This window comes from Vulpes vulpes, chromosome 12 (genome assembly GCF_048418805.1).
Source record: "Vulpes vulpes isolate BD-2025 chromosome 12, VulVul3, whole genome shotgun sequence".
Classification (NCBI taxonomy): Eukaryota; Metazoa; Chordata; class Mammalia; order Carnivora; family Canidae; genus Vulpes; species Vulpes vulpes.
The window spans coordinates 41,238,885-41,263,955 of NC_132791.1; the positions used below are offsets into that span (position 1 = coordinate 41,238,885).

Here is a 25,071-nt window from a genome sequence, read left to right on the forward strand (position 1 = left end):
CTTTTTTTTAAAAAAAAGATTTTATTTATTTATTTGAGAAAGAGAGAATATGAGCAGTGAAGAGGGACAGCGGAGAGGGAGAAGCAGGCTCGACACGGGGCTGGATCCCAAGACCCTGAGATCATGACCTGAGCTGAAGGCAGACGCCTAACCCATCCAGGTGCCTCTATTTTTATTTCTTTTTTCAAAGTGTTGAAGTTGTTATATTTTTTAAAATTTACTCTAGAGGACTCTATTGGAACAATTGGAGCATTTAATATGGACTGTATTTTAGAAAATTGTATTGTATCATGTTAAATTTCCTAAATTTGACAGCTGTTGTTGTGGTTATTTAGGAGAATGCATTAGTCTTAGGAGATACATGTAAATGTAGAGAAAAGGTCATGCTATTTGCTACTTTCAATCTATTCAGGAAAAAAGAAATATATACAGAGGTATATATGAAAATAGAGTGACAAGAAAAACAGGCAAAATATTGACATTGGTAATTTTAGGTTCAGTGTACATGGGAGTTCATTACATTCTTGCAAATATTGTATAAATTGGATTTTTTCAAAGTAAGTTAAAAATGAATGGGTTTCGTTTGTTTTTTAGACTTCTATTAGTCCAGTTTTTCTTTGAAAGCCTTAGGTGTACATTTACAAAGTTAACCATGACTTTCATTATTTATAGTTTCAGTGGTTGAATGGAGCCGATTCCCATAGCTGACTAGCCCTTTCGCTCTTGTCACAAATTATCAGTGTCTTTGGTGTTGGCATAATCATCTATTGTATGTGAAACCATTTGGGTGATATGCCACTCACTCTTCATTTTGTGGCCCGGAAGGGCCTAACGATAAGTGATCATGATGAAGCAGGATAATATATACAGGAGAGTTTTAGTCAACAAGAAGACACATTTTGGTCATTATTCTTATTTGGTTGAGAATTTCAGCCATGTGCGGTAACTAATCTCACAAGCCATTTTTCCACCAAAACGAAAACTTGCATTTATTCTGCTTTCAAGGATCACATGAACATTTTTTTAAACCAGAAGAGGAATAGCAGATGTCTCACTGTTCATTTCATTTGGAGGCATCTGATGTTCATAATCAACATTTTCAAATACGTTCAAAGCTGCCATCTTGTGGTAACGTGCTATTCAATTTTTAGCAGATATATTGATAAAAGTCTGACTAAATCTGAAGACTAGAAGGAAAGTGCCTTGCAGAAATACCATTTAGGACATGTCAGAAAGCTCTATTTTGAAGCCGACATACAAAGACTACAAAAATGTATTTCCATGTGTAATGTATTTAATCTAATTGATGAATAACAGTCTTACTCATTTTGCTAACCGTTTCTATTTGAGAGCTATCAGATTTTATTCATTGTCCTTTCTTTCCCTCACCCCAAAGCTAAAGGGCTAAAGTTTCTTAGTTCATAGAGGTAAAAATTAAGAATAAATTTCTGCTTGGTGATATAAATTTTGAGGTTAATCTTTCTTTACTGAGATATCTAGAAGCCTCACTCTCTTCTTTAAAATTTCCTTTTAAAAAGTCAGAATCTATTGAAGAGCCACAAAGGTCCTCTGCTGCCCTAATCCTCCCCCCACACATATCACACTTCTGGATAGAATCATTTTTATTCCTTTAAGTTGCTTCTGCTTCCATATTCCTAATAGTGTATTTGAAATTCAGAATTATCAGTACAAAAAAAAAAATACAGATAGCATGTTTTAACATTCTACTGTGGATAATAAGGACTTGGCTTTTATCCTAACTCCATTTGGTTAATCCGTCCAGCAGTGTTCTTGTTCCGTAGGTCAGTTTAACTTCACTTCTTCAGGCAATCTTTCGATCACCTGTCTAAATTAAGTAGCTTCTACTGGATTTTTTTAAGGAAAGTACACTGTGTGCTTCTTTCATACCACTGTAATTACTATCTTGATTTTTTTTTTGCTTGTTTATTTGTGATAGCAATACTCCAAGTTGCCACAATCCCAAATTTATTCTCGCTTATCCCTTACTAATAGGATTCTGACTTTTTTGGGGGGATAGTAATCAACTAAAAAAATCAACTAGAAAAACAAGAAAAGTCCCTTGATTTCCTACATTCCCTTTCTACGTAATAAACTTTTCATGAGCTATAGGCAGAATTCTTGGGTAGATATCCATTTCTGAGCAAAAAGAAAACTTCTGAGGGGGATAGATAAAAGGTCTGCCAACGGAGCAGCCATTTTGGAGCACTGACAGTATAGATAAAAGGATGGAGACCATACGCTATAGGTAGTGGAAGAAAGTTAGAAGCAGCTTCAGTCCTTGAAAGTACCATTGTACTTGGACTCTCTGCCTTTCAAACTTATTTTGTGAGGAAATAACGTATTCCTAATAAAGTACATTGTCTTTTTGTAATTCTTTCCCATTAGGTAGTAAGTTCTAGGAACCCAGGAATACTGTGAAATTTGTTTATCCTGGTAGTTCCAGATCATATTTTTTTAACGTCAGCAATATTGACATCTTGATCTGGTTAATTTTTCGACGTGGAGGCAATTCTGTGCATTGTGGTATGTTTAGCAGCACCCCTAGGTCTACCCAATAGATGCCAGTAGCAATCCCACACCCAAATGACTCTTTGGTTGTAAATTGCCCTCCAGTTGAGAACCACTGATTTAGAGGATGGGTTCAGTGCTCAGGATTTATAAAATTGTTAACTAATTAGATGTGAGGATTGAGAGAGACTGTAGAATTTAAGAGCGACTTGCAAGGTGTAGTATTGCATCACGTGAAAGATGAGGAAGCACATTTTAGTTTGTCAATGTTTCCCTTAAGCTGTGGCTTTAAAGTTGAATAGACACTCCAGATGTGACTCTAACACCACAGATTTCTGTTTCTGCATTAGTGAAACACAGCATCTCCTTATTTGCTCAATACTTTCCCTCCCTTTTCCGTAGCATAACATTTTCCCCCTTTGTTGTTGCATCGCACTGTTGGTTTACATTGAACTTGAAATCCACTAAAATCTCCTGGTTATTTTGTGAATAGTCCTGCTAGTTCCTGTCTTCCTTCATCCTTTAATCTTGCACTTGTGCTTTTGAAGAGTCAGATTTTGCATTTTTCCTTTTTTACATTTTATCTTTTTTATGTCAGGCTCTGTTCTTTGTTTGTTAATATATTTTACTTTTTTTGTTCTTTTTCTATTTCATATTAGCTCTTTCTGACCAACATGATGTTCTATTGGTTGGTTGGTTAATAAAAATTTTGGCTAGGAAAAGGACAAAATGCATAACATTTGTATACTCGTGCGCTGAGCTCGGAACAAAGGTCTTAGAACCAAATCTTGGAACAGATATTTTAATGGTCAAAATCTTTCTCCCTGCATCCAATTTAAAAGATTACATAGAGCCGTAAGTGAGCACTGTCTCCGTAATCTGCTTCTAGGAATGAAGACAGTATACAGCTTCAGAGGCACAAAAGTAATAGCTACTCATTTTTTATTATATACGAAGGTCCAATCAGGCATTCTTACTCACTCTGTTTAGACTATAATGCTTAGCTCAGTTGGTGGCACTGTCATATAACGGGTGCTAATGCAATAGAGCAAAATTTGTCTAAGTGGTATGGAATGTGCTTTCCAGTGACCGCATAATAACTTCATTGACTATGTTTTAAAATAAAACTGAAGGACGGAGAACAGTAGAAAATATCCAAGATTGCAAATGACTATTATTTATGGAGAATAATGTGACATATTGCAGGAAGAGTAATGGTCACCTGATGAAAACAACTCAAAAGATCATGCAGTGCTGTAAAATAAATAGAAGTCCTTGAATGAAAGAAAAATAAAGCAACATATTCAGGGAGAAATGATCAAAGCTACATTTACAATATAATGGGTGCAGCTCTCTCTTACAATTAGGTTTTTTATTTTTATTTTTTTTAGAATTTATGTTTTATGACAGGCCTTCCTCCTCTTTCCCAGGAACTATTTAATATCAACTAGTCTCTTTGCTTCTACTGTAACCTTCCCAAATTATTCTTAATAGAAATTGTTTACAAACATCACCACCATCATTATCTTTGTGAAATATACTTTATTTGTGACTCTTCCAGGCTCCCTTTTGCCTGTCTAATGAATTCCAAATTTCTTAGGATTGTGTATAGGACACTCTGATTTTATTCCTGAGTTATCTTTCTGTTCCTCTCCATGAAAACTATACTCTAACCACACTGACCTACTTTATATTTTTGAATGTTCCATGCTCGTCCAAACTTCTGTCACTTTGCTTCTGCTGTCACTTCAGCATGGAGTACTGTTCTACTCTTGTATTTGGTAAACCTATTAGCTTTCCTTGAAGCCCATGTCAAACATGACCGTCTCAATTTTATATTCTTTACTTTCCTCTCCCTAAACCCATTGAACTCTCTCTGAAATCTAGGATGTGCCTAATAAATGTTTATCAAACGAGTACTTAATAAATCTCTAAAAATATGATGTGGTGAGCTTAGTTTTATTGATGTGTATATAAAAATAAATCTTACATTATACACTAATTTATTTGAAAAGCTATGAGCATATTTCAATAAATCAAAATGTATTCAAAAAATCACAGTAATGCTATTTGAAAATTAAAAAGAGACTATTATTATATGCATTCTCTTTCACTAACACATTTTGTCTGTTTATCTTTTTTTAAGCAGCCTTAAGATTGCTTAATATAGGGAAACCCACTAACCAATTGCGTGCACATGACTTTAATCTTGGTTCTATTTTTTGAATTGGGAATATCAGACTCACCATTTTCTGTAGTGTTATGAGTACTATAGTTTTACTGAAAATGTTTGTTCACAGTGATCAGCCTTTAAACTTCTTTACTGGGAATATTGTTTCAGGTAGCCCAAGATCAAAAATAGTAAAAACAGTTTAGTTAGGAGAAAGGAAGAAGAAAAATTAATGATAGTCTTGCATAATTGCATAGAAAAAGGAGACTGATGAAATAATATTTTTAATATTTTATTTTGAAAACATACAAAAAACTGGTAAGTGATAAGAGAATGCTATTTGGAATAAACACAATGAACTGAATGGTAACTGTAGAGCACCGTATTGTGTGTTCTCCACCATTGTGGCTTACCTGTGAACCTCTAAGATATTGGAAGAGGAACTAACTGGGAGGTGAAATGTGTAAGTTAATGTGTAGTTCCTTTTTCAGTGAATTAAGAGGTAGAACATAGTGGCTAACAGAAGCAGTATCAACTGTCTTTTAGACAAAGTGAAGTTTTCACCACTCCAAAATGTGATAAAGATCATGATTTTGTCACGACTTTGAACCTTAGACTGAAACATATGCTGATGCTCAAAGGGAAATTCTAGTTTGAAAAAGTCAATTGGGATCCCATTTATAGCTACACATCATTGATTTTAACTAATAAATGTGGCTTCCTATGTATCTGTTGTTCAGTGTCAATGAACAGAAATATATCACATTTTAACACTGTAGAAATTCCTACTCATGTATTTCAATCAGAGATTTACTATCATGATTTTTTATTTATACATAAACAAAGCACAACAGTTTATTTACATTGTCATATAGTTGACCTTTAAAACATGCCAAAAACCTTCACACTCTCTGCTTAAATACCATGGAGTTGGTGCAACCTACCATTTTTTAAAAATCTCTACTTTCATGACCATTTTCAGAAAAACTGCCAATTTTTAAATATTTGGGGTCTTCTCTAAGATAATTAAGCTGATTCTCAGCTTTTCTTACCATGTGTTCAGGAAGCTACCTTCTTAGATTCAGGTTAGAGTTAGGGCATGTGCCCAGTATTTTGCAGTTCAGGGACCTCTCCAGAGGGTTAGGATTAGATTTAGGGTCAGAGTTACAGATCAGGGTTAGGATGTGTGCCTACAACCTACCATTTTTATTTTTTAATGTTTCAAGTTTTTATTTAAATTCTAATTAATGTACAACCTACCATTTTAAAATAGAACCAATTAACAATTGTGACTCTCCCTATCTATAGAAAATAATATTTAGAGTTTTAATTTTAATATGTGCATGCATCAGGAAGAAAGTAATGGAAGGAAAGAAAATACAGTAAGAAATTTAATCTATTATTTTTCAACCAGGTGGTTTTATGATACTAATACATAAGAGAATTGGTCATTTGTTATTAGACCATAGATTGATTAGGATTCTGCATTTTTTCATAGTCGTCAGCATAGTGTTGATACTGATCAGTGAGAAGAGGTTGATTCGCTTCATCCATGTTGCTTCTGGCACGAATCAGGCAAGAAGCACCCGCAAAAATGACTGCAACCAGTACTAAAGCAGCAACTACCGCTATGGTAACAATCTCAGGAATACTAAGATTCCGACCTATTGGAGAAATAAAAGGAAAACAACAACAACAACAACAACAACAACAACAACAACAACAACAAAAACAGTAAAATAGTTGCCACCCAAAATCAGATATCTTGAATTTAGGCACCGTTGTAGGCATTTTACCAAATTCTTCATATGTAATTTTTATTGGCCAGCATTGCTGATGATAGCCTGTCATCTTAAAGGCACTTTTTAGAGCCTTATAAGTGGACCCTATTGGGATAGTTATTATTAATTCCATTTTAAAGGTTGAGAAAATGATGCTGTAGAGTGAGTCATTTGAGGTCACTTGGTTAGTAGGCACTAGAGTTGGTTTTGAAGACCAAGTCTTTCAAAACCCATGTGCTGTGCTCTTCCACTACAACTTACTGCCTTTGTTGAGAAGAGATTGGAAATGAAGCAAGAAATTTTCAATTTCAAAATCTAAGAAAAAGTAATACAGAGTATCTCACTCCATTTTTTTTTTTTTTCAGAATAAAGATAAGGAGGCACCATTATATAGTAGAAAAATTGGGGCATATTACATGGGCATAAGCTCAAAATTCATCCTCTCTGCCTACTAGAAATGTGATCTTCGACAATTACCCTATCTAAGGTAATCATGGCTGGTCCTTCTTCCTTATCTGTAAAATGAAGATTACAATACTTACCTCACAGGGTTGTAGGGATTAAATGATAGTGCCCTATAAAATCAACTTAACTCCAGGTCAGAGTGGGCTCTCAACAAATGTTAAATTCAATCTCTTTATCCCAAAATAAAAATCCAAATAAAACCTTTTAAATATAAGTAGAAAATATAGGCTGTAGAATATTGTGATTACCTTAAAAGTCAATAAATTTGCTTTTGGAAATTTCCACAGTAAAGGTACATTTTCAATACTCACTTGGCCATTGAACTTCGTAAGTATATCCCAGATTGTCTGGAGCGGTAACAAACATTTCTACGTTGGTAACTGGAGGCCAGAATGGTACCATATTGTATTGTCTATTATGCCCAATAGGGGCATTTTCCAATGGAAATGTGGATACATCTAAAATACGGCAAAGACATCTTGTTAATAGACATGATAAAGTTAGTATTAATAGATTATTATGTTCTGAAGGTGATCCGAAATATTCTAGGATAACATAAAAATGTTCTTTTATATTTTAAACTGAATAAAGACGTAAAAATAGTTTCACTACTGAAGAACAGGGAATTGCATTAAACAAAGTTCAAATGCTTTCAATACAGCACTAACATAACATCCAATAGATCAAGAAAGTTTGAAAGCAGGGAAGTTTTAGTATTTTATCATCTATGGTGATCATTAATTGTTCTATTTTTAAATTACAGAAACTTTGAAAAATTAATTAAACTTATTTTTCAAAGCTTAAAAAAGATGGACCTGTAGTTTGTTGTAGCTTCATTTAAAATTTAAGTATGAGAGGTCCTGTGGAAGTTTGTCCTTGAATATGTCCTGTGGAAGTTTGTCCTTGAATATGAACATATCTGTATAGTATTCTTCACTTTTCTCTTTTATCTTTAGAGATAAAAATATGAACTTATTCCCAGATTTTACTCTATTAGAAAAAAACACTTAAAATTTTAAATCAACGTCCTGGAATATTATTTACTTCCTGCCACCTCTCCTCTTTCTACTTAAATACAAGTTACAGGCATTTATATTATTAGTGAGTTTCTGCCAGCAGGGATAAAAGGAGTGGTATGTTCCTTGTGGCAAAAGATTGTTCTTTTTTGTTGTTGTTCTAATTTACGTTGATACAACTAAACCAGATGGGATATCTCAAAACCAGAGTTGGACGGGGACTTGGGCAGGACATGAGTGGGAATATATTTAGAAGAGTGGGATATATGAGAAATTAGATTTTCTGTTTGCAAGTAATATATTACTTGAAGAGTCACTGTGATCCTGGAAAGCACAGAAGAGTATTTTAGCACCTACCTTGAAAAACAATTGATCATAGAAATGGCATATAGTGTTTATTTTTTTGTAACTTTTAATTTACTGTGCATTAATGCTAATTAAATATTTATCTATTTAAATCTGCTGAGCTCTTACCAATGCCAGACACTGGTCTAGGCACAGAGGTGATGGCACTAAACAAAATAGACAAAATGCCTGTCTTCAAGGGACTCACAATTTTGTGTTTTATTGTTAATTATTTACTAAAGTTAGATATTTAAGTTAATGATTTAGATAACTCTTTGACTTTCCATTTCACCTTTTTTATGAAATCCTGACTTGATCAACCTCAACCCAATACAGCATCAGCTGTGTGATAGTTACACCCATTAAAATGAATGGAGGAATAATCATAAAAATAACACACAATAACAGTGAGATTGTCATAAAATTTGCCTATACAAGACCCTGTAGCGACTCCCCCTCTCACAGGTTCATCCAGCATCCCTCAGGATCTCCCCCTGTTGTCCCTCTGACCTTATTTTCCACCATTTTCTCTCCACTATGCACCGGCCACTGTGGCACTGCGGGCTCCTTTGTTCATCGAGGGATGATCTTCCTCCATGTATTTACATAGTACTCCATAAAGCCTTTCCTGATTTTCTATTTCTACAGACTTTCCCCCATCTAACATATTATATATTTATTTACATATTTTTACTGTCATTTCTACTGACAACTAGGTGAGTCCCAGGAGGGAAAATATTTTTGTGTATTTTATATGCTACTGTATTTCTGGTACCTAAAAGACTATGTAGGGAATTGTAGGTGCTCAAATACTTTTTTTTTTCCAGCTTTACTGACGTACAATTGTCAAAAAAAAATCGTATGTATTTAAGATGTATGACATGATGATTTCCAAATGGTCAAGAGGTATGGGAAAACTATTGAATATCACTAATCATTAGAAAACGCAGATTAGAACCATAATGATAGATCACACGTTTTATGATGGCGATTATCAATAAGAGAATAGATAACAAGTGATGGCAAGAGTATGGAGAGATGGGAGCCATTGTGCACTGTTGGTGGGAATTGGCGCAGCTCCTGTGGAAACAGAATGAAGTTCCTCAAGAAATTAAAAATAGAACTACCATATGATCCAGCAATGCCACTTCTGGGGGTTTATCTAAAAGATATAAAATTAGTATCTCAAAGAGATATCTGCACCCATGTTCATTGCAGCATTCTTCGCGATAGTCAGGATATGGAATCAGATAATAATTGTGAAAGGATTTTAGTGTGTGTGTAATTACTTCATTTCTCAAAGGGTATAATAGTAGTGATTGGTCTGGAAAATGCATAAGCTGCTTCTTCTGAAAAACTCACTGAACTTCTGGAGTACTATATTTAAAACTTAATTCACATGATTTTCATTAAAAAAAGAATCGAACTAAGTGTGCACATGGATACAAAATGTTAGTGAATAAAAATTAACATATTAAATAAAATTTGGATGCTCTATATTATACTACCGCATATCTAATGAGAGGATTCTTTAACAGACATTATCCTGTGAATGACTATAATTTCTCTTCAGCTGTAAAATATAATTCTTATTCCAATCTGACCCTAGTAATCTTATAATCTTAGGATTTTTGAAGAGTTCTCACTATTTATAAAAACCGTTTAATACATTTTGAAAAAATAATTCCATCCTCCACTCAGACTTATTTTCAACAAAGACTTCTGCCATATGGAGAGTTTTAGAAATTTTTCCAATCTTTTTATTTTCGCTCTAACATAGTTGTTCTATCTGATTGTTTTTCAAGGGACATTTGCAGGTACATGGAATGTTTAAGCAGGAGGCTAATTGTCAGTGTTTAGTGTTCATGAAATTTGTAGGTGTTAACATTGGCTTGTCCTATAATTTTATGGCCATATTTGTCAGAAATATGTTTCAGGTTCCATATTTTTTGTTTATGGTAACTTCTCCCTCACTACTAGGCAAATAATTGAGAGACCATATGCTATTTATAGCACAATCAAAGGGAGTAGGAAGAAAATAAGAAGCAAAGGTGTTTATTTGGTTCATCAATGACCTTTAGCAAATTGTTATGAATGTGAAATAATGATCTTTTCAATCAAGATATATTTTCATGGTTGAAAGAAAGCTCCCCCCCTTAAGAGGTTTGTGAGAGAAACCAAGATTCTCGACTTCCTCTTACTTCTTAAATAAGTGTTAAATAAGAAAAACTTACTAACAGCAATGGCATTGTGAATGGCTGAATAACTATGGCCTGTATATTGTCTGGTTCCCAGAAGTGTATGTCCAACGAAAGTTTTTGTTCATTCCTAAACCTATTAACTCCAGTAGGCTTGTTAGTGTCATAAAAGCAGTATAGCTAAACATATGTAAAATGATCATTGTGATTGTGAAAAGAGAGGGATGTTGTTTTATATTAAACATATGAATGCTTAGGAAAGATTTGTTGAAGATGAATGCCTAAGATATTGGGAAAGAATTAAGAGTGAGCAATATGGTTATAAAGATAAGGTGGGCATTATGAAAATCCAAAATAATACTACACTCATGGCATCTCAAGGGTGGTTAATTTCTAGTTTCACTTTGAAAAAATAGACATTGTAAGTTGTAGATAATTCATTATGGTTGTAGCTATGTATCTAAATACATATGAAAAAACGTGGCACTCCAGTGAATTCATAGCAGATTGATGAGTGAATATTTATATGTAAGTTATTTGTTTCTTCACTGATTTTCTGATAGAACATATGATTTTGACCAACACATTAGTTAATAGTCCTAATCAGGTTAAATTAGAGGCTTCTACTGTACATACACATACACAAACACACACCACTTAAAGAAATAAGAGACTAACTGAATTGGATAGGCAAATCTATAGATAATTAATCCCCAACATTATATTTATGTGTGTGATGAAGCAAAGGCGCAGAAGCCAAAATTTAGAATAGTTTTGAAACATGAAAATGCATGATGTTTAACCAATAGAAGCACTTTCATTGTTTGAAAAGTAATGTGAGCCTCTTAGCTGAGTAGAAGTGAAGAGAAAGTGGCCTTTTAAATGATATTTTAAAAATGCATTAAATGAAATTGAAAGATATTTTCTATGCTGTGATAAAAAAAACCATTAACTAATCAAATTGAACAAAATTTCCATTTGTAAGAGGCCAGAAGTAATAGAAATCAGGACTGGATTGTGAGTATAATTTTTTGTCTTTTAGGTATCGAAGAAGAGCTCAGTAAGATTTTCTTACAATGAAAATGTTCAAAAAAAAAAGTAGTGCAGATGTTCATTAGAAGATATGGTGAAGAAAAAATTGGGAAGCATGATAATTATCTTTTCATACTAAAAATAAAAAGGGATTATGTGCCTCGTCCAGGTGAATGCTAATAAATAGCATCTGACAACCATTGTAAGAGATGTTTTGTCTAGTTTGGGATATTTGGAAACAGCTAGATATCATAGCTCTTTTATCCTTATTTTGAAGTGTAGTGTAGATGTGTCAAGTGCTTACTCTGTAGTAATAACTATACCACCTAAACAGTCTCCTTGCTGAGCCTGCAAAAAAGAATATGAAAATGTCTCACCAGCCTTATATCTCCTCAGCCATTCATCAAAAACTGCATCAGTGAAAGTATGTAGGAGAACAAAAATAGGATCATTTGGGGATAAATGGGTTTGTCCCCCTGTTCCATTCAGAAATAGATGAGCCAAATTGTGAAGGCTTCGAATAGCAGGGTCATACTTTCCTGTGGGATCACTGTAACCTAGATATAAAAATAGGGGTGAGAATAGTAAAAATCATCACAAATATCTTGCTTCTCAAATCAGCAGCAGTGATTATATTGGGAAACAATTTTTCCTAAGCTTGTCAGGCCAATTTTTACCTTAATATAATAGCATTGCTTCTTTGTACCTATGGTTGGTGACATTTCTTGCTATAACCAGAGCTAGGTTAGCTTTAAGCTAGTGGCATGACATTCTAAATGTAGCCTCTAGGTTAAAAATAATGACCTGCAAAGGATACCAGTCAAAATACATAGAACACTCTATTTTGACAAGGCAAACATTGGTCTAGTGGAAATAAAGACAATGGAAATCTTGAGCTTCTACTATAAACTGCTGATGCAATTGGGAGAACATCTCTCTGATTGTCCTGAAATTAAATTGCCAGATATGACTTCAAGTTTTCTACCTTATTCCTTTTGACTGTCAGCATGTTTACTTTTGGAAAGTTACCTTATTTTTGTGGAAACGTCACAATTTCTCAGAGCATTATTATCATCTCGGTACTAGTTTTAAATATCTGGAAAACCTTTTTGTCGAACCATTTATATAACTTTTGATAATTATCTATATTCTCTCTATATATAATGTATTTCCCATATTCTATATGATACATATATGATATTCCCACCCAATATGTGCATTTCCCATATTACATGTATTATATGCATTTCTCATGTTATATATTCTCCATATTATATATTTTCCATACACATTTTCATAGTATATATATATCATGTATATACATTGGGCAGAAGGGGAGGATAGATCACAAAAAATAGAGGGTCTATGATGTGGGATGGAGTGATAAGTGTTCCTGTTTGGATTTAAGAATCAGAGGTGGGAGAGCAGGGAAAGTTTACATATTATGAAATAAAATTAGAATTTAAAATATATTAACCCATTTGTATAATTATGCTTACTCAGCTTACTCATTGATTTAGTCATGTTTCATACATTTATTCCATCATTATTTTTTATTTATAACCTGTTTAAAGGTTGCTTGCAATGTACATAGCGTGCTGGTAAGCACTGGTTCTTTCATACATTCTGTCAGGAAATCAGTATAACTTGTCTTTTGATTGGGTTTCAATAAGATGCAATTTGCACATTCTTTTAGAAATTAGTGCTTGTGGCCTTAGTTTATATATACCAGTTTAGTCAAAACATAATGATTATTTATTGAATAATCTCCAGATCAGTACATTCATATTTAGTTATTAGAATTAACATAAAGATAGAAGAGAATGGTATACAGTTTTGATGACAAAAGGGGAGAGAATTGAAAATAATGATTTTACATGATTTACATATCGAGTATCTCAGATCATGGAGACAGATCAATTCCCATTCTTTTTCTGGGGGAGGAATCTAATACATTTAACGCTATATTTAATGTGAATTTTAACAATAAAAGATTTATAGTACATTAAATGTGATTCTGTTGTTTTAAAACCTTAAATACATATCAATAATGATTTAGAGATATCAAAGTTTATAGTATAAAGAGACCAGACATAGAAAATTTGGATTTGTAATTGTGCTCTATTCCTGAGTATCTTGGGATCTTCATTTTAGCTCTTTGGTCTTTAGTTTCCTCAGCTTTAAAATACTATGAATTAAATAAGGAAGTCAAATTAAATATCATTACATGCTAATTTGAATTTTGATAGACCTTTAAAAAAAGTTACAGGACAATACAAACTTAAGTGAAATATATGCCCTAACCAGGCTTTATTGGCTGTCAACTAAATGTTTAGAATTTTTTGTTATTTTTTAAGAAAGATTTTTTATAAACTCTCAAATACTTGAATATTATTTGACTCTACTAGAATTTGCTATAGCTATATACATACTGATCAGCCACCTAGCAGATTTGAGTTCAAATACTTTTTAGGTATTTAAGAGATTGAAGAATAATTTCTAAGCGCTTCTCCTCTATGATAATTAAAAAGAGTTTCATGGTCTGACACTTTTCTTTAAGAAGTTCTTTCTTGAGCAGAGAATTGTGACTACATCATAACTGGAGGCAACATTCATGTAAATTCTCAGGATCTATATGGTTTTTAAAGATTTTTCAAAGAGATCTGAATGTGAATAGTTCAGTTAACTGTGAATTGAAAGCACTGATTTCTTTTACTTACCTTCCACTGTGTTTCGGAAACTGTTAGTAGAATTGGAGTAAAAAGGAGGGGTGTCAAATAAACCAACTTCCAAGCACTGAGCGACATCCTGTGGTTCAGGAAGACGTTGCACCATTGGTCTAGCCACATTTCCAGCAGGATTTCTCCTAATTGGCCCACCCTCAGTACCTGGGAAAAGGATGGGGTATGTAAATATTTATAGGATACTTAGAGATCTGATCTTTGCTCTTTAATTTTTATACATAGCAAGAACATTGAAATACAGATTTTCCTTGGTAGAAGACAAAATGTATAAAATACATACTTAGGGGCATTACAGTGAGAAAATTTCTGCTCCCATTTCTGGGATCAGAGTTAGATGTGTGATTTATAAAATCATTGGAAGAAAAAAATGATCACAGTAACAGATAGAGGTCCTGGTATTTATTTAATCAATGTATATTTCTGTAATGAGACTATATTAACATCAAAATTCCTTGGAAAGTTGAATTTCACCAAAATAACCTCGTAAACCTAAATTCCACACTGAAATCTATATTTCACATATATGTGAAATTTTGTACTCAAATGCTGTTTGTTTCAAGTCTTCAGAGAAATGCAGAAAAACAATCTAAGATCTCTTTGGTAGGTGGTCTACATTTCAATTGATCCATATTTTACAGCAATTAATGTAAGGAATAATTAAATTTTTTAAAAGGCAGTAAGACAGGCAAACAAAGCTGTAATATTAGAAGTAATAAGATAGATATCTTAAGGAAGCCTCGGAGGGAGGGATGGAAAGAAAGAGAGGGGAAGAGACAGGAAGGGAGAGAGGGAGACAGAGACAGAGAGGGAGAGACAGAGATAGATTGAGAGATATTACCAATCCCTTCCAGTTGGATGACTCCAGAAGGGTGTCATTAAGGAAAGGAGATTTGCAAAGAGCCCTGAAGGACTGAGGGAATTTTCAGGTGAAATAGGAGAAATGTTACAAGTCAAACATTTTAGGCAGAAGTAATAATAAGAGATGATAAGCTTTCTCCCATCTATAAAATAAGCTCCATCAGAACAAGAACTCTGTTCTGGCTCGACAGTACATCCCTTAATCTTGGCACAGTGCCTGGCATATAATAGATGCTAAATTGTAGTTTGGAGCCTGTTGATGTATGGAAAGATCACATTTTCTCTAAAGGGCCTGTTTGGGAACTAGCTTGCCTGGAGTACAGGGCAATGTAAGGTGGGAACATTGAACATTCACTATATTGTGCAGAAATAAAGAGCGGTATGAGAAAGTTATATTTAATTCAATAGTAAATGAAGAGAAGTCTAATGTAGGTGGGAGAGGAGGAGATTGGTTAGGAGCATTTTGCATTTGTCTGTTCCAGTGGTCTCCAGAGAAGTATGTGTGTGTTCTAAGAGTAACAGTAGATGCAGAATAATCCACTGGGTTGGGAGAGGTGATATTACAATCTCAACTTGCATTCATTTTACCCACTCATAAAGCTTCCTATATTGTAATGTTTATAATGAACATAATTATTAATACCTGAGGAATTAGCATAGCAAATTTATTTACATAATATAAAAATAAAAACATGCCAATATTGAGATTGGAAAGTAAATGAACTTTTGTAGGTTATACATTACTATTAAGATTTTCAGAGACCACTGTCTAAAACTATCGATTCAAGCTTATGATTTAGAGATTATTATTTGGGAGCTGTCAATAAATTCCAATAAAAATTATAGATTGCATGAATTTTAAAAACACTACATTCTAATTTGCCCTCGTGTAGTTTCATAGTGGAGAATTCCAATAGTAAAGAAACTAGTTTAAACCAGTTTAATTTAACCCAGGGCCATTTAGATTTGTTTGCACATGGACAACCTCTTCCAGCCAATGCACCTAAAAACATCATATGGTTTGGAGTCCTATGGAGTTTTTGTGCAGTAAGGAATGAAAAGTTCTGAGTGTCTGAAGGAGAAGATAGATGGTAATACTGTGTAGAAAGAACAATATTTTTCATGTAATGAATCAAAGATGATGTTTTACTGGCTGGAAGAGGCTTAGGTGTCAATAAATCACTCTTTCGAAGTACCAGGTTTGGCGCATTAATGGAACATTGGAGAGAAATCATGCAACAAGCACATGAAATCACAGGCATGAAAGATGCAAGGAAGATTTGCTCTAAAAATGCACATGCATAGCTGTCCCATAAAAGATGATCAACAAAACCACAGGAATGGATCATTTCATCCAAGAATAGCAATACAGAAAAGAAAGAATCCCTAGGAGAATTAGTAAGATAATGTATTGAAGCATTTGGCACCATATCAGGTACATAGTATGTGTTGAATAAACTATTAGTTTCCTTTTATTTTTCACAAGCCTAATAAATAAAATGCTTGGTATTTATATCTTGAACTAAGGTAAGGAGTAATCTTCAAATTTGTCTCACTTAAAATACATAATCTTCAATTTTTCATGAAACTACGTATCCTGGTATGAGACTTATACTAATTGACAAAAAAACTGTGATAAAAACTTCTCTCCTAAGCTATAATTTTACTCATTTTAAATGTGCTATAGTTTGGTATCCAATCATGTGTATGATACAAAAATGTCTGGAAAAAATTCCCAGGCCAAAATGCAATAGCCTCCTCAGAAAGAGGTTAATGTTTTGGTATCTAAAGATATATTGATTCTCAATTTCATTTCAAGGTGGGATCACTCATTCATCATGCCAGACAAATTTTAAAAAATGTATTCTAAGTTTTAAACTTCTACAGAAAAAAATTCATATACTGTCACTTCCCTTATTTCTATACACAGCTAAATCATCTAATGGTGAAAAAAATCTACTGATTTTTTTCTATTTAGAATATTCTCTTTTTAAGAATATCCCTTTTTTAAAAGATTTTATTTATTTATTTATGAGAGAGAGAGAGAGAGGCAGAGACAAGCAGAGGGAGAAGCAGGCTCCATGCAGGGAGCCTGATGAGGGACTTGATCCTGGGTCTCCTTGATCCTGGGTTGAAGTCATCACTAAACCTCTGAGCCACCCGGGCTGCCCAAGAATATCCTTTTTAAAGTTTATAAAGGAATTTAATATTTTAAGCTTAAAAAATATGTAAAAGGTACTATGAGGATAAATAAAATGAATTTCCATAAATCTAGTTTTTGCATGGAAGGACAAGTTTAAAATAACCAAGCATGCCTGAGGAAAAATAAGATGGGATAGAGAGACTCTAATAATTAAGACTTTGTGTTAGTACCACAGAGACTAGTAATGTGATCCAAAGAAGAGAATGGCACACCCAGGAACAGATCTGCATGCAGCAGAAACTTGACCTGAGGCAGAAGTGGCATTTAAATCACTGGAGAAAGGATGCTAGCTAGGACAGCTGGTTAAGCACTCTATGTGCTCGCTTTGAGAGAAGTGGAAGTAGCTGGCAGACCTTTTATGTGCAGTATCTTTTTTTCTCTTTTCTTTTCTTCTTTTCTTTTCTTTTCTTTTCTTTTTTCTTTCTTTTCTTTTCTTCTTTTTCTTTTCTTTTCTTTTCCTTTCTTTTCTTTCCTCTTTCTTTCTTTCTTTCTTTCTTTCTTTCTTTTCTTTTTTTAAAAAATATTTTATTTATTTATCCATGAGAGGCACACACAGAGAGAGAGAGAGAGAGAGAGAGAGAGAGGCAGAGACACAGGCAGAGGGAGAAGCAGGCTCCATGCAAGGAGCCCGACGTGGGACTCAATCCGGGGTCTCCAGGATCATGCCCTGGGCTGAAGGCGGCGCTAAACCGTTGAGCCACCGGCGCTGCCCTATTTCTTTCTTTTTTAAAGATTTGTGTGAGAGAGAAAGATAGAATGTGTGAGCAGAAGGAGGGGCAGAGAGAGAGAGAGAGAGAGAATCTCAAGCTGACTCCCCGCTGAGCAAGGAGACCTATGTGGAGTTCCATCCCATGGCCCTGAGATCATGACCTGAGCTGAAATCAAGAGTCAGGCACTTAACCTACTGAACCACCCAGGCGCCCCAGTATCTTCCTTTTCTTAAAGATGTCCCTCATATCACCTTCTGGTTTTGACCCTCGGGACCAGAATTTTACTCTTTGGGCACTTTCAATCTTTCTGTGTATTTCAGATTTCCCAGGGAAACAATTTTCTATGAAATTCCAACACAAGACACATGACTACTAAGTACTGCTGAGTGTGCTAAGAGGATAAACTTTATATAATCATACATTTCCAAAATAAAAGAGTGAGCAGTGCACTGACCAAATTGCTCAAGAAAAGCAGTGTAAAAATGTATAGAGACTTTCTGTTCTCCCTGGAACCTTAGAGAATGCCTTGAATAGCTCCTGTGTTCAATGAATATACCTGTACATTGATTCTCTATAGCAAAAGTAGATTTTATTCTGCAGTCCTTAGTAGAATGAAGGGCCTTCAGGCAGCACATTTAATCCTTTATTTAATAGGGAAATCTGAATCCTGGATGTCATTTGGAACTTACTATTGCAAAGGGTTCCCAGGGTATCATAATCCTCCAAGGATTCGCAGACCACTCGCCATTGAGAAAAGACAGAGTTCAGGCTTATAAGAGTGGAATCAAAGTTGCTTCTTGATCCCATCAGGTCATCAGTGCAAATGTCACAGACATTCTTCCCAGTTGCAAAATTCCAGTAGGGGAGGGAGAATGAAGGATCCTGCAACATTTCCTAGATCACAGAAATTCTTGTTAGCATTCTCGGCTTTTGTTTAAAATTCTCCCTCTTTGGTATCTGAGGAGCCAGAGGAATTAAATGCCTTATTTAACAAAGCTTCTAATATACTACAAGGAGTCATTGAGGCACTAGAGAGACTGGAATTCAACTCATTATAGAGAAGTTTCTGCAAATGGTTTTTTTGGAGGGAAAAAAGTCTTCCTTTCTTCTTTAAGCAGGTAATTACATCTCTCTTGGTTATGCCAAAAAATATTAATAATAACTTCCACTCCTTGACATTTTACCTCGTTTTGTTTTCACATCTTTAATTCAAGCATCACTACATCTGGGTCTGGAGCCACATCTAGCCTTTAAATATGTAGAGCAACACTTTTTGCTTGGTTTCTGGCTTTCAAAATTTAATTTAAATGACCTTAGGCCTTTAGATTATGGTTTTTAAAGGGTTTTTTGTTTGTTTTTATGTGGGTTAGCAAGGATAGAGGAAGAAGCCTGTGGATTAGAGTGAGGCAAACCTCAGTGGTGCATTCCAGTTTTTCCAAGCACCAGCTATACAGATTTGACTTTTCATAGGTTACACAGGCTCTCTCACACTTACCTTATCTGCCTGGGCACTGAAGGTGTTTTACTTAAAGACCCCTGCCTCAGAATCTAAACTGTTAAGACTTGGATTTCTGCTTGAACCTAATACTGTCAGGAAATATTAAGTGGAAGCAAAATATTTTCTTTGTGCATACTGTTCTTTAGACCAGGGACCAATTTTCCCTTCAGAGCTGACCTCAACAATTTTAAAAGTACTGGACTCAAGATCACATGCTCATTTTATTGAGTTCCCTAAAACACACATTTATTGTATTTGTTCTCATTCCTTTAGGTCTTTGGAGAGACGTTTAGAGTGTGGGATTTAAATGTAGAGTGCCATTGTTTTATCTCACCTCCAAAGCATTTAGTACATTTCTGCTTTTTTTACTTTCAACCCTTTCTAGGAAGCATTTTCTTGTCCTCAGGGTATTTCAGAGGACCAAAACCTTTCCAAGGCATCCTTGGTTATTGATCTCTGGGGGTTTAGAGTCCTTGTTAGAAGCCATTGTTCTGGTTCACAAAAATTAGTGACAGCTTCCAAGGGATCATTAAGAGTCAGTTTGTGGTTCAGAACTGACATTTGGGAGCTGGAACATATTCATGTGGCATTTCAACTGTGCATTACATTTAGACTGTAATTTGTTGGATCCCTTGTGCTGTTGGGTTTTAAAAATGTAAGTCATAGAGGTTGAAGTTTACACAGGCAAAATCGAAGCTTTTAGATACTTTCCACCTGCCCTTTCATTTTGGCGTGCCCATGGGAAAATGACTTGAAGGCATGGAGATCTGGAGTTGATTACAAATGACAGATTTATCTACTTATAATCTACTAAATGTCTTACTTGTAATCAGAACTATAAAATATGCAGTTCAGAGTATCAGATGAATTAATTTAATCACTCTCAACTTGCATATATTTGGACTACCTTCATACCAATATTTTATTCTGTATTTTAGTGTATTAATTCTCTCTCTTCTAACCATTTATTTTCTTGTGATAATGCTGAACACAAGCATACTGTGAGTCAATAGATGAATCTAAACACCTTCTATGCCCTCAGATGTTTTGGGATTAATTTTTAGATTTTAATTTGAGGAAAGGAATACATTTCACCTAGAAAATGAAATCTATTTGTGGATTTCCTAGTTGAGATCTAATAATTTAAAATTTCATTTGGAAATACCGGTAGTTTTCTCAAGAAAAAGCAGTTGGTAAGAGAAACAAGAAAGTGTCAGTATTAACATGAGGTTACAATGTGGTTTGAGCTTCTCTGCTTAAAAATAAGCAGGAAATACTTATGCTTGGGGTGAGGTTCACTTTATGCCAAAAAAATTGATGCTATTTAAGTAAAAATTGCTGTCTGATTGATGTGATGTTTTTAGTTGGTTTCTTCTACAGGCTTTGAGGTGGAGTTCAAGGAAAATATGACAATATAAATGGAAAAGATTTTTTTTTTTTATAATTTCAACCTTGTAATATTAGAATCATCAGCCGTCATGCTGGGGTATATATATGGGAGTTGGTAGACTGAGAAGTGTATGCACACTTGTTTCATCCAAACCAGGAGGAGGGGGTATTAGTTTACTTTTGAGAAGGAAGACATAGCAAATGAGACTCTTTATTTGCAAGCTATATGAAGATCATTTTTTCAATCACAGAACTGTAGACTATGTCCGACACTTTAAATCACACCTCCAAATGTCTCAGCTGGCTCCCTCATCATCAATACTACTTTCTTTTCCCTCACAAAGATAACGATTAATTAATGAGTAAGTAAATCAGTACAGGGAGAAACCTCACAGAATGTCAAAGGCAGATTAATAACATGAAATTGCTTTGCCATTACATGTTCATTCAGGTTGTTCCGAACACAGTGAATTAAGATGACTTACAAACAAGCCACATGTCTGAAAAGGACCCGCAAATTGAAATGTTTCACACATACCTGCATGTCTCTCTCCAACTGCAGTAGGTGGTATCTGTGCCATGTGAGAAAAGCTGGTCCTTCATGAGAGAAATCCACCTCACCAAAGCTTTCCTGTCCTGGCCCAAGGAAAGTCTTTTTGACTGAGTAATAGTGTGTCCAAACAAAGTAGTTATAAATGGAAATGTTCTCAAACTGTGGTGTGTTGCCATCTGGCCCAAATATTTCTTCTGATCTCCTGGTTGCAATGACAAACTGAGGGTGAATTGTGCGCTTTGCCATATCCAAGGCCTGGACAAAGTGGTTCTTCTCTTCTGTATTCAAGGCCAGGAGGTTTCTCCTGACTTCAAGGGTACAAAATTCAAACATGAAAACATCTGTCTTGTGAGCATAATCCTAATACCTTGTCCCATTTACCCACTAATGATAATTCACATGTATGCATTAATCATTTTATGCTTTTTAAAAATACCCCTTACTAAAATGCCATCTTTAAGCCTGCTTTCTTCCCATTCACTCCCATGCCCCCGTACTCTAGGATTTCTGTTAGCTTTCTTTAATCTGTGGACTTTCTGATTCTGTGTTCTAGTGTTTATTTCTGCTCACCATTGGTATATTTGGGAAGCTGTCTACCTTTTTAAAATCATAAGCTTTGCAAAAACATAGCATAGTGGTTAAGAGCAGAGACTTATTTTATGACTCTGAACACATTTTTCTAAGTCTCAGTTTTTTATCTGTAAGGCATATATTAAAACAGTATCTGCTTTATGGAGCTATAAAGATTAAAGAGTACATGCATAAAAAGCAATTATATCAGAGCTAGCCTCATAACAAAGACTCATTAAAAGTTCTGCTAGACCCTTGGTCCAATGTTTGGCACATAGAAAAAAAATATTGCTAGATTTACTACTTAGAGCTTTGTTGTTCACTGCTATTTCGTAGGGCACAGGTGGGGCTCATCATGTAAAATGGCTGACCTTGGGTCATCCCAGCGGGCAGTTTCCTTTTGGGTTAGCAAGGGTAGTGGAAGAAGTCATGGGTTAGAGCTAGACTGACCTCAGTGGTGAATTCCAGGTTTTCCAGGTCCCTGCTATAGGGACTAGACCTTTTTGAACCTCACTTAGGACAATGAACATAACTACCTTGAGAAGTTACTGAAAGGTCTAGTCATAAATACCTAGCACCATTCCTTGAATTGGATGGTTGCTCAGTAAGTGTTTTAGAAGAAAATCACATCACTCAGAAGATCTGAACCTTAACCTTGACTCTTTAAACTGTATAAACTTATTAGCCTCTCCAAGTCTCAGGTTCCTTAACTGAGTTATGGGATTTCCAGGTGTTCTTTCAGCTCCACTGATTTAGGCTTCTATTAAGAGCATTGAGTCTCAGGAAGAACTGTGTATACATTCATATCCTACTTACCTGTGAGAACCTTCTGATCACAGGCAGCTCCTCTCCATCCTGGACGGCAAGTCCCACAGTTGTGTCCTGAGAAATTGCCATTGCAGTGGCAGGTCCTGTTGAAGAACCGTGTGGGCCAAACCTCCCGATCATCTCTGCCATCATGGGGGTAATGGTGGCTGTGGGGTCTGGAGTCTGCTATCACTGCCTCACACCTCCCCCGCCCTGATGAGGAGCCACAGGGGTCAGTCCCAGGCCCAGACACTGGGGACAGGTCTGGGCAACACACACCATTTCTCAAGGCCTCAACAGTGGCACACTCTCTTGGGAATTGAGCCCAGGTCTGATGGAAAAAAAGCAGGAACAAGAAGATGCTTCCCAGAGAGAGGAGTTTATCAGCTTTCATTCTGCTTTAAGCAAGAGTGAAGAACAAATCTCTGCTCTGCAGCCCTTTGTGTAGGGACTGAAGCACATAAATAAAAATCAGGCTGAAAAGGAGAAAACAAAATGAAATTATGCAAGTTTTCTTTCTTTCTGTAATGTTATAAACAGGCATGAGCCCTTCCCAACCCCCTTCAAAATGTTTTTCGTATCTGTAAAATGACATTTCCAGCAAATCATAAAAATAGTAATTTACCTTTAAAAAGTTGACATGTATAATACCTACATAATTAAATCTCCTGTCCTAGCATTTATTTTTCATTTTAAATTTCTATTTATTAAAAAAAAACTCATCATAGATGTTTTTTATCAAAAGCATTCATTAGCAGGTCACAGCCATTAATTACATTTAACTATGAAGCTGGAAGAAGAATTGGAAGCAGACTTTCAGCAAGTTAATTTCCGTGACTTAAAGTCTCCCATCCTAATGGAGTTTTGGCGGGAGTCCACCCATTCCCCATAGAGCTTCTCTCCAGTACCTTACACTCCGGAGGGGATTCTCTGATGAGCCCCTCTTAGAGCTGGGTGTTTTATATTTGCTTCTCCCCTGATGTCAGAGCTGTTAATTGCATGTGGGTTTCTGCTTGATAACTAATCCCAAATCTGCCCACCCCAACTGGGAGGGGCTGGTCCTCTTCCCCCCACCCTTTACTAATCCCCTTTCACTCCAGTGAGTTTTTTCTGCCCTTTAAGTACTTGGTTAGCACATGATTCCCTTTCCCACTGATTTTCTTGTGATGCTTAAAGTTTTAAGAAAAGGTCAGAGGCACTAATTTGGAATACCAGTCAGGGAAACTAGAGAGCTTTTGTTTTCATTGTAGAGATTTAGGTTTTTTCCCCTTTGATTTTGTATTTTTAGAGGATGAAATGATATTACTTACCTTTTCTTAGTGACACAAGAGCTAAACTACTACTTGTATCTGATGGTAGCTTTTGATTGTGTTTGGTCTTGAAAATAGATGCTGCCATTTTTATTGTAGTTGTAGTAGAAATAGAGATTAATTGTAGTAGAAAATATAGAGAATAACTATAATAGAAAAGTCAGCAGATACAATTACACCAAATCACATGGCATTGCCTTTCATGATGCCTATTGGTGTTGACAGTTGGATACTCCAGCTCCTTTCCCTCCATTCCGGTAGTGTCCATCTTTGTTGCAGAGCATACAGGATCACTGCTATTTCTGTTATTTAGGAGATGACCACTGAGTGGCTCCTTTCCTGCTTTCCTTGCAAGCAGCCTCAAGCCAATGGCACTAATTTTAAATTTAAAAAACGTTGTGGTAATTTTAAAGGCTTCATTCAAGCATTAGACAATGTCTCAAGGTTTCATATGCACTCAGGGCAAACTTAATTGTGAAAAACAATGTATATTTAGGTAGCCTTTTGGTTATTTTGATTTTTCAATCTGACTTCTTACTGGATCAACGTAGATTATCATTTTTCTCTCCTGAATAAAGGTGATAGTAATGTACCATTGGAGATTTCACAGTTTTGACAAAGGAACTGAAGTCACGTATGGTAACATTAGGAGAACTGAGTGATGGATATATGGAAACTCTGTATTATCTGTGTAATTTTTCTGTATATCTAAAATTATTACAAAAACACTGTGTTTATTTTAAAAACTAGGTAATCTATTCATATGTATTCACATATATATTCATGTGTGCAAATGTAAGTATACCACAGTGTGTCACATTATGTTGAAAGAAAAAAATAGTAAGGCTTTGCCCATTACACCTCCTTGTTATATAATTCCTACAGTTACCTCA

General features: G+C 35.1%; 1 protein-coding gene across 1 annotated transcript; it reads right to left on the reverse strand.

The window, feature by feature from the left end:
• Positions 1–4,975: 4,975 nt before the first annotated feature.
• On the reverse strand, positions 4,976–23,855 carry TYRP1 (tyrosinase related protein 1). The gene is made up of 8 exons (XM_026001307.2): positions 23,777–23,855; positions 22,878–23,344; positions 21,477–21,799; positions 18,741–18,945; positions 14,257–14,424; positions 11,914–12,093; positions 7,257–7,403; positions 4,976–6,363 (listed from the first exon to the last, which is right to left on the reverse strand). Exons 2-8 carry the CDS (start codon positions 23,260–23,262, stop codon positions 6,158–6,160), a joined length of 1,614 nt encoding a protein of 537 aa, XP_025857092.1. The 5' UTR covers positions 23,263–23,344; positions 23,777–23,855; the 3' UTR covers positions 4,976–6,157.
• Between the last annotated feature and the right edge of the window lie 1,216 nt (positions 23,856–25,071).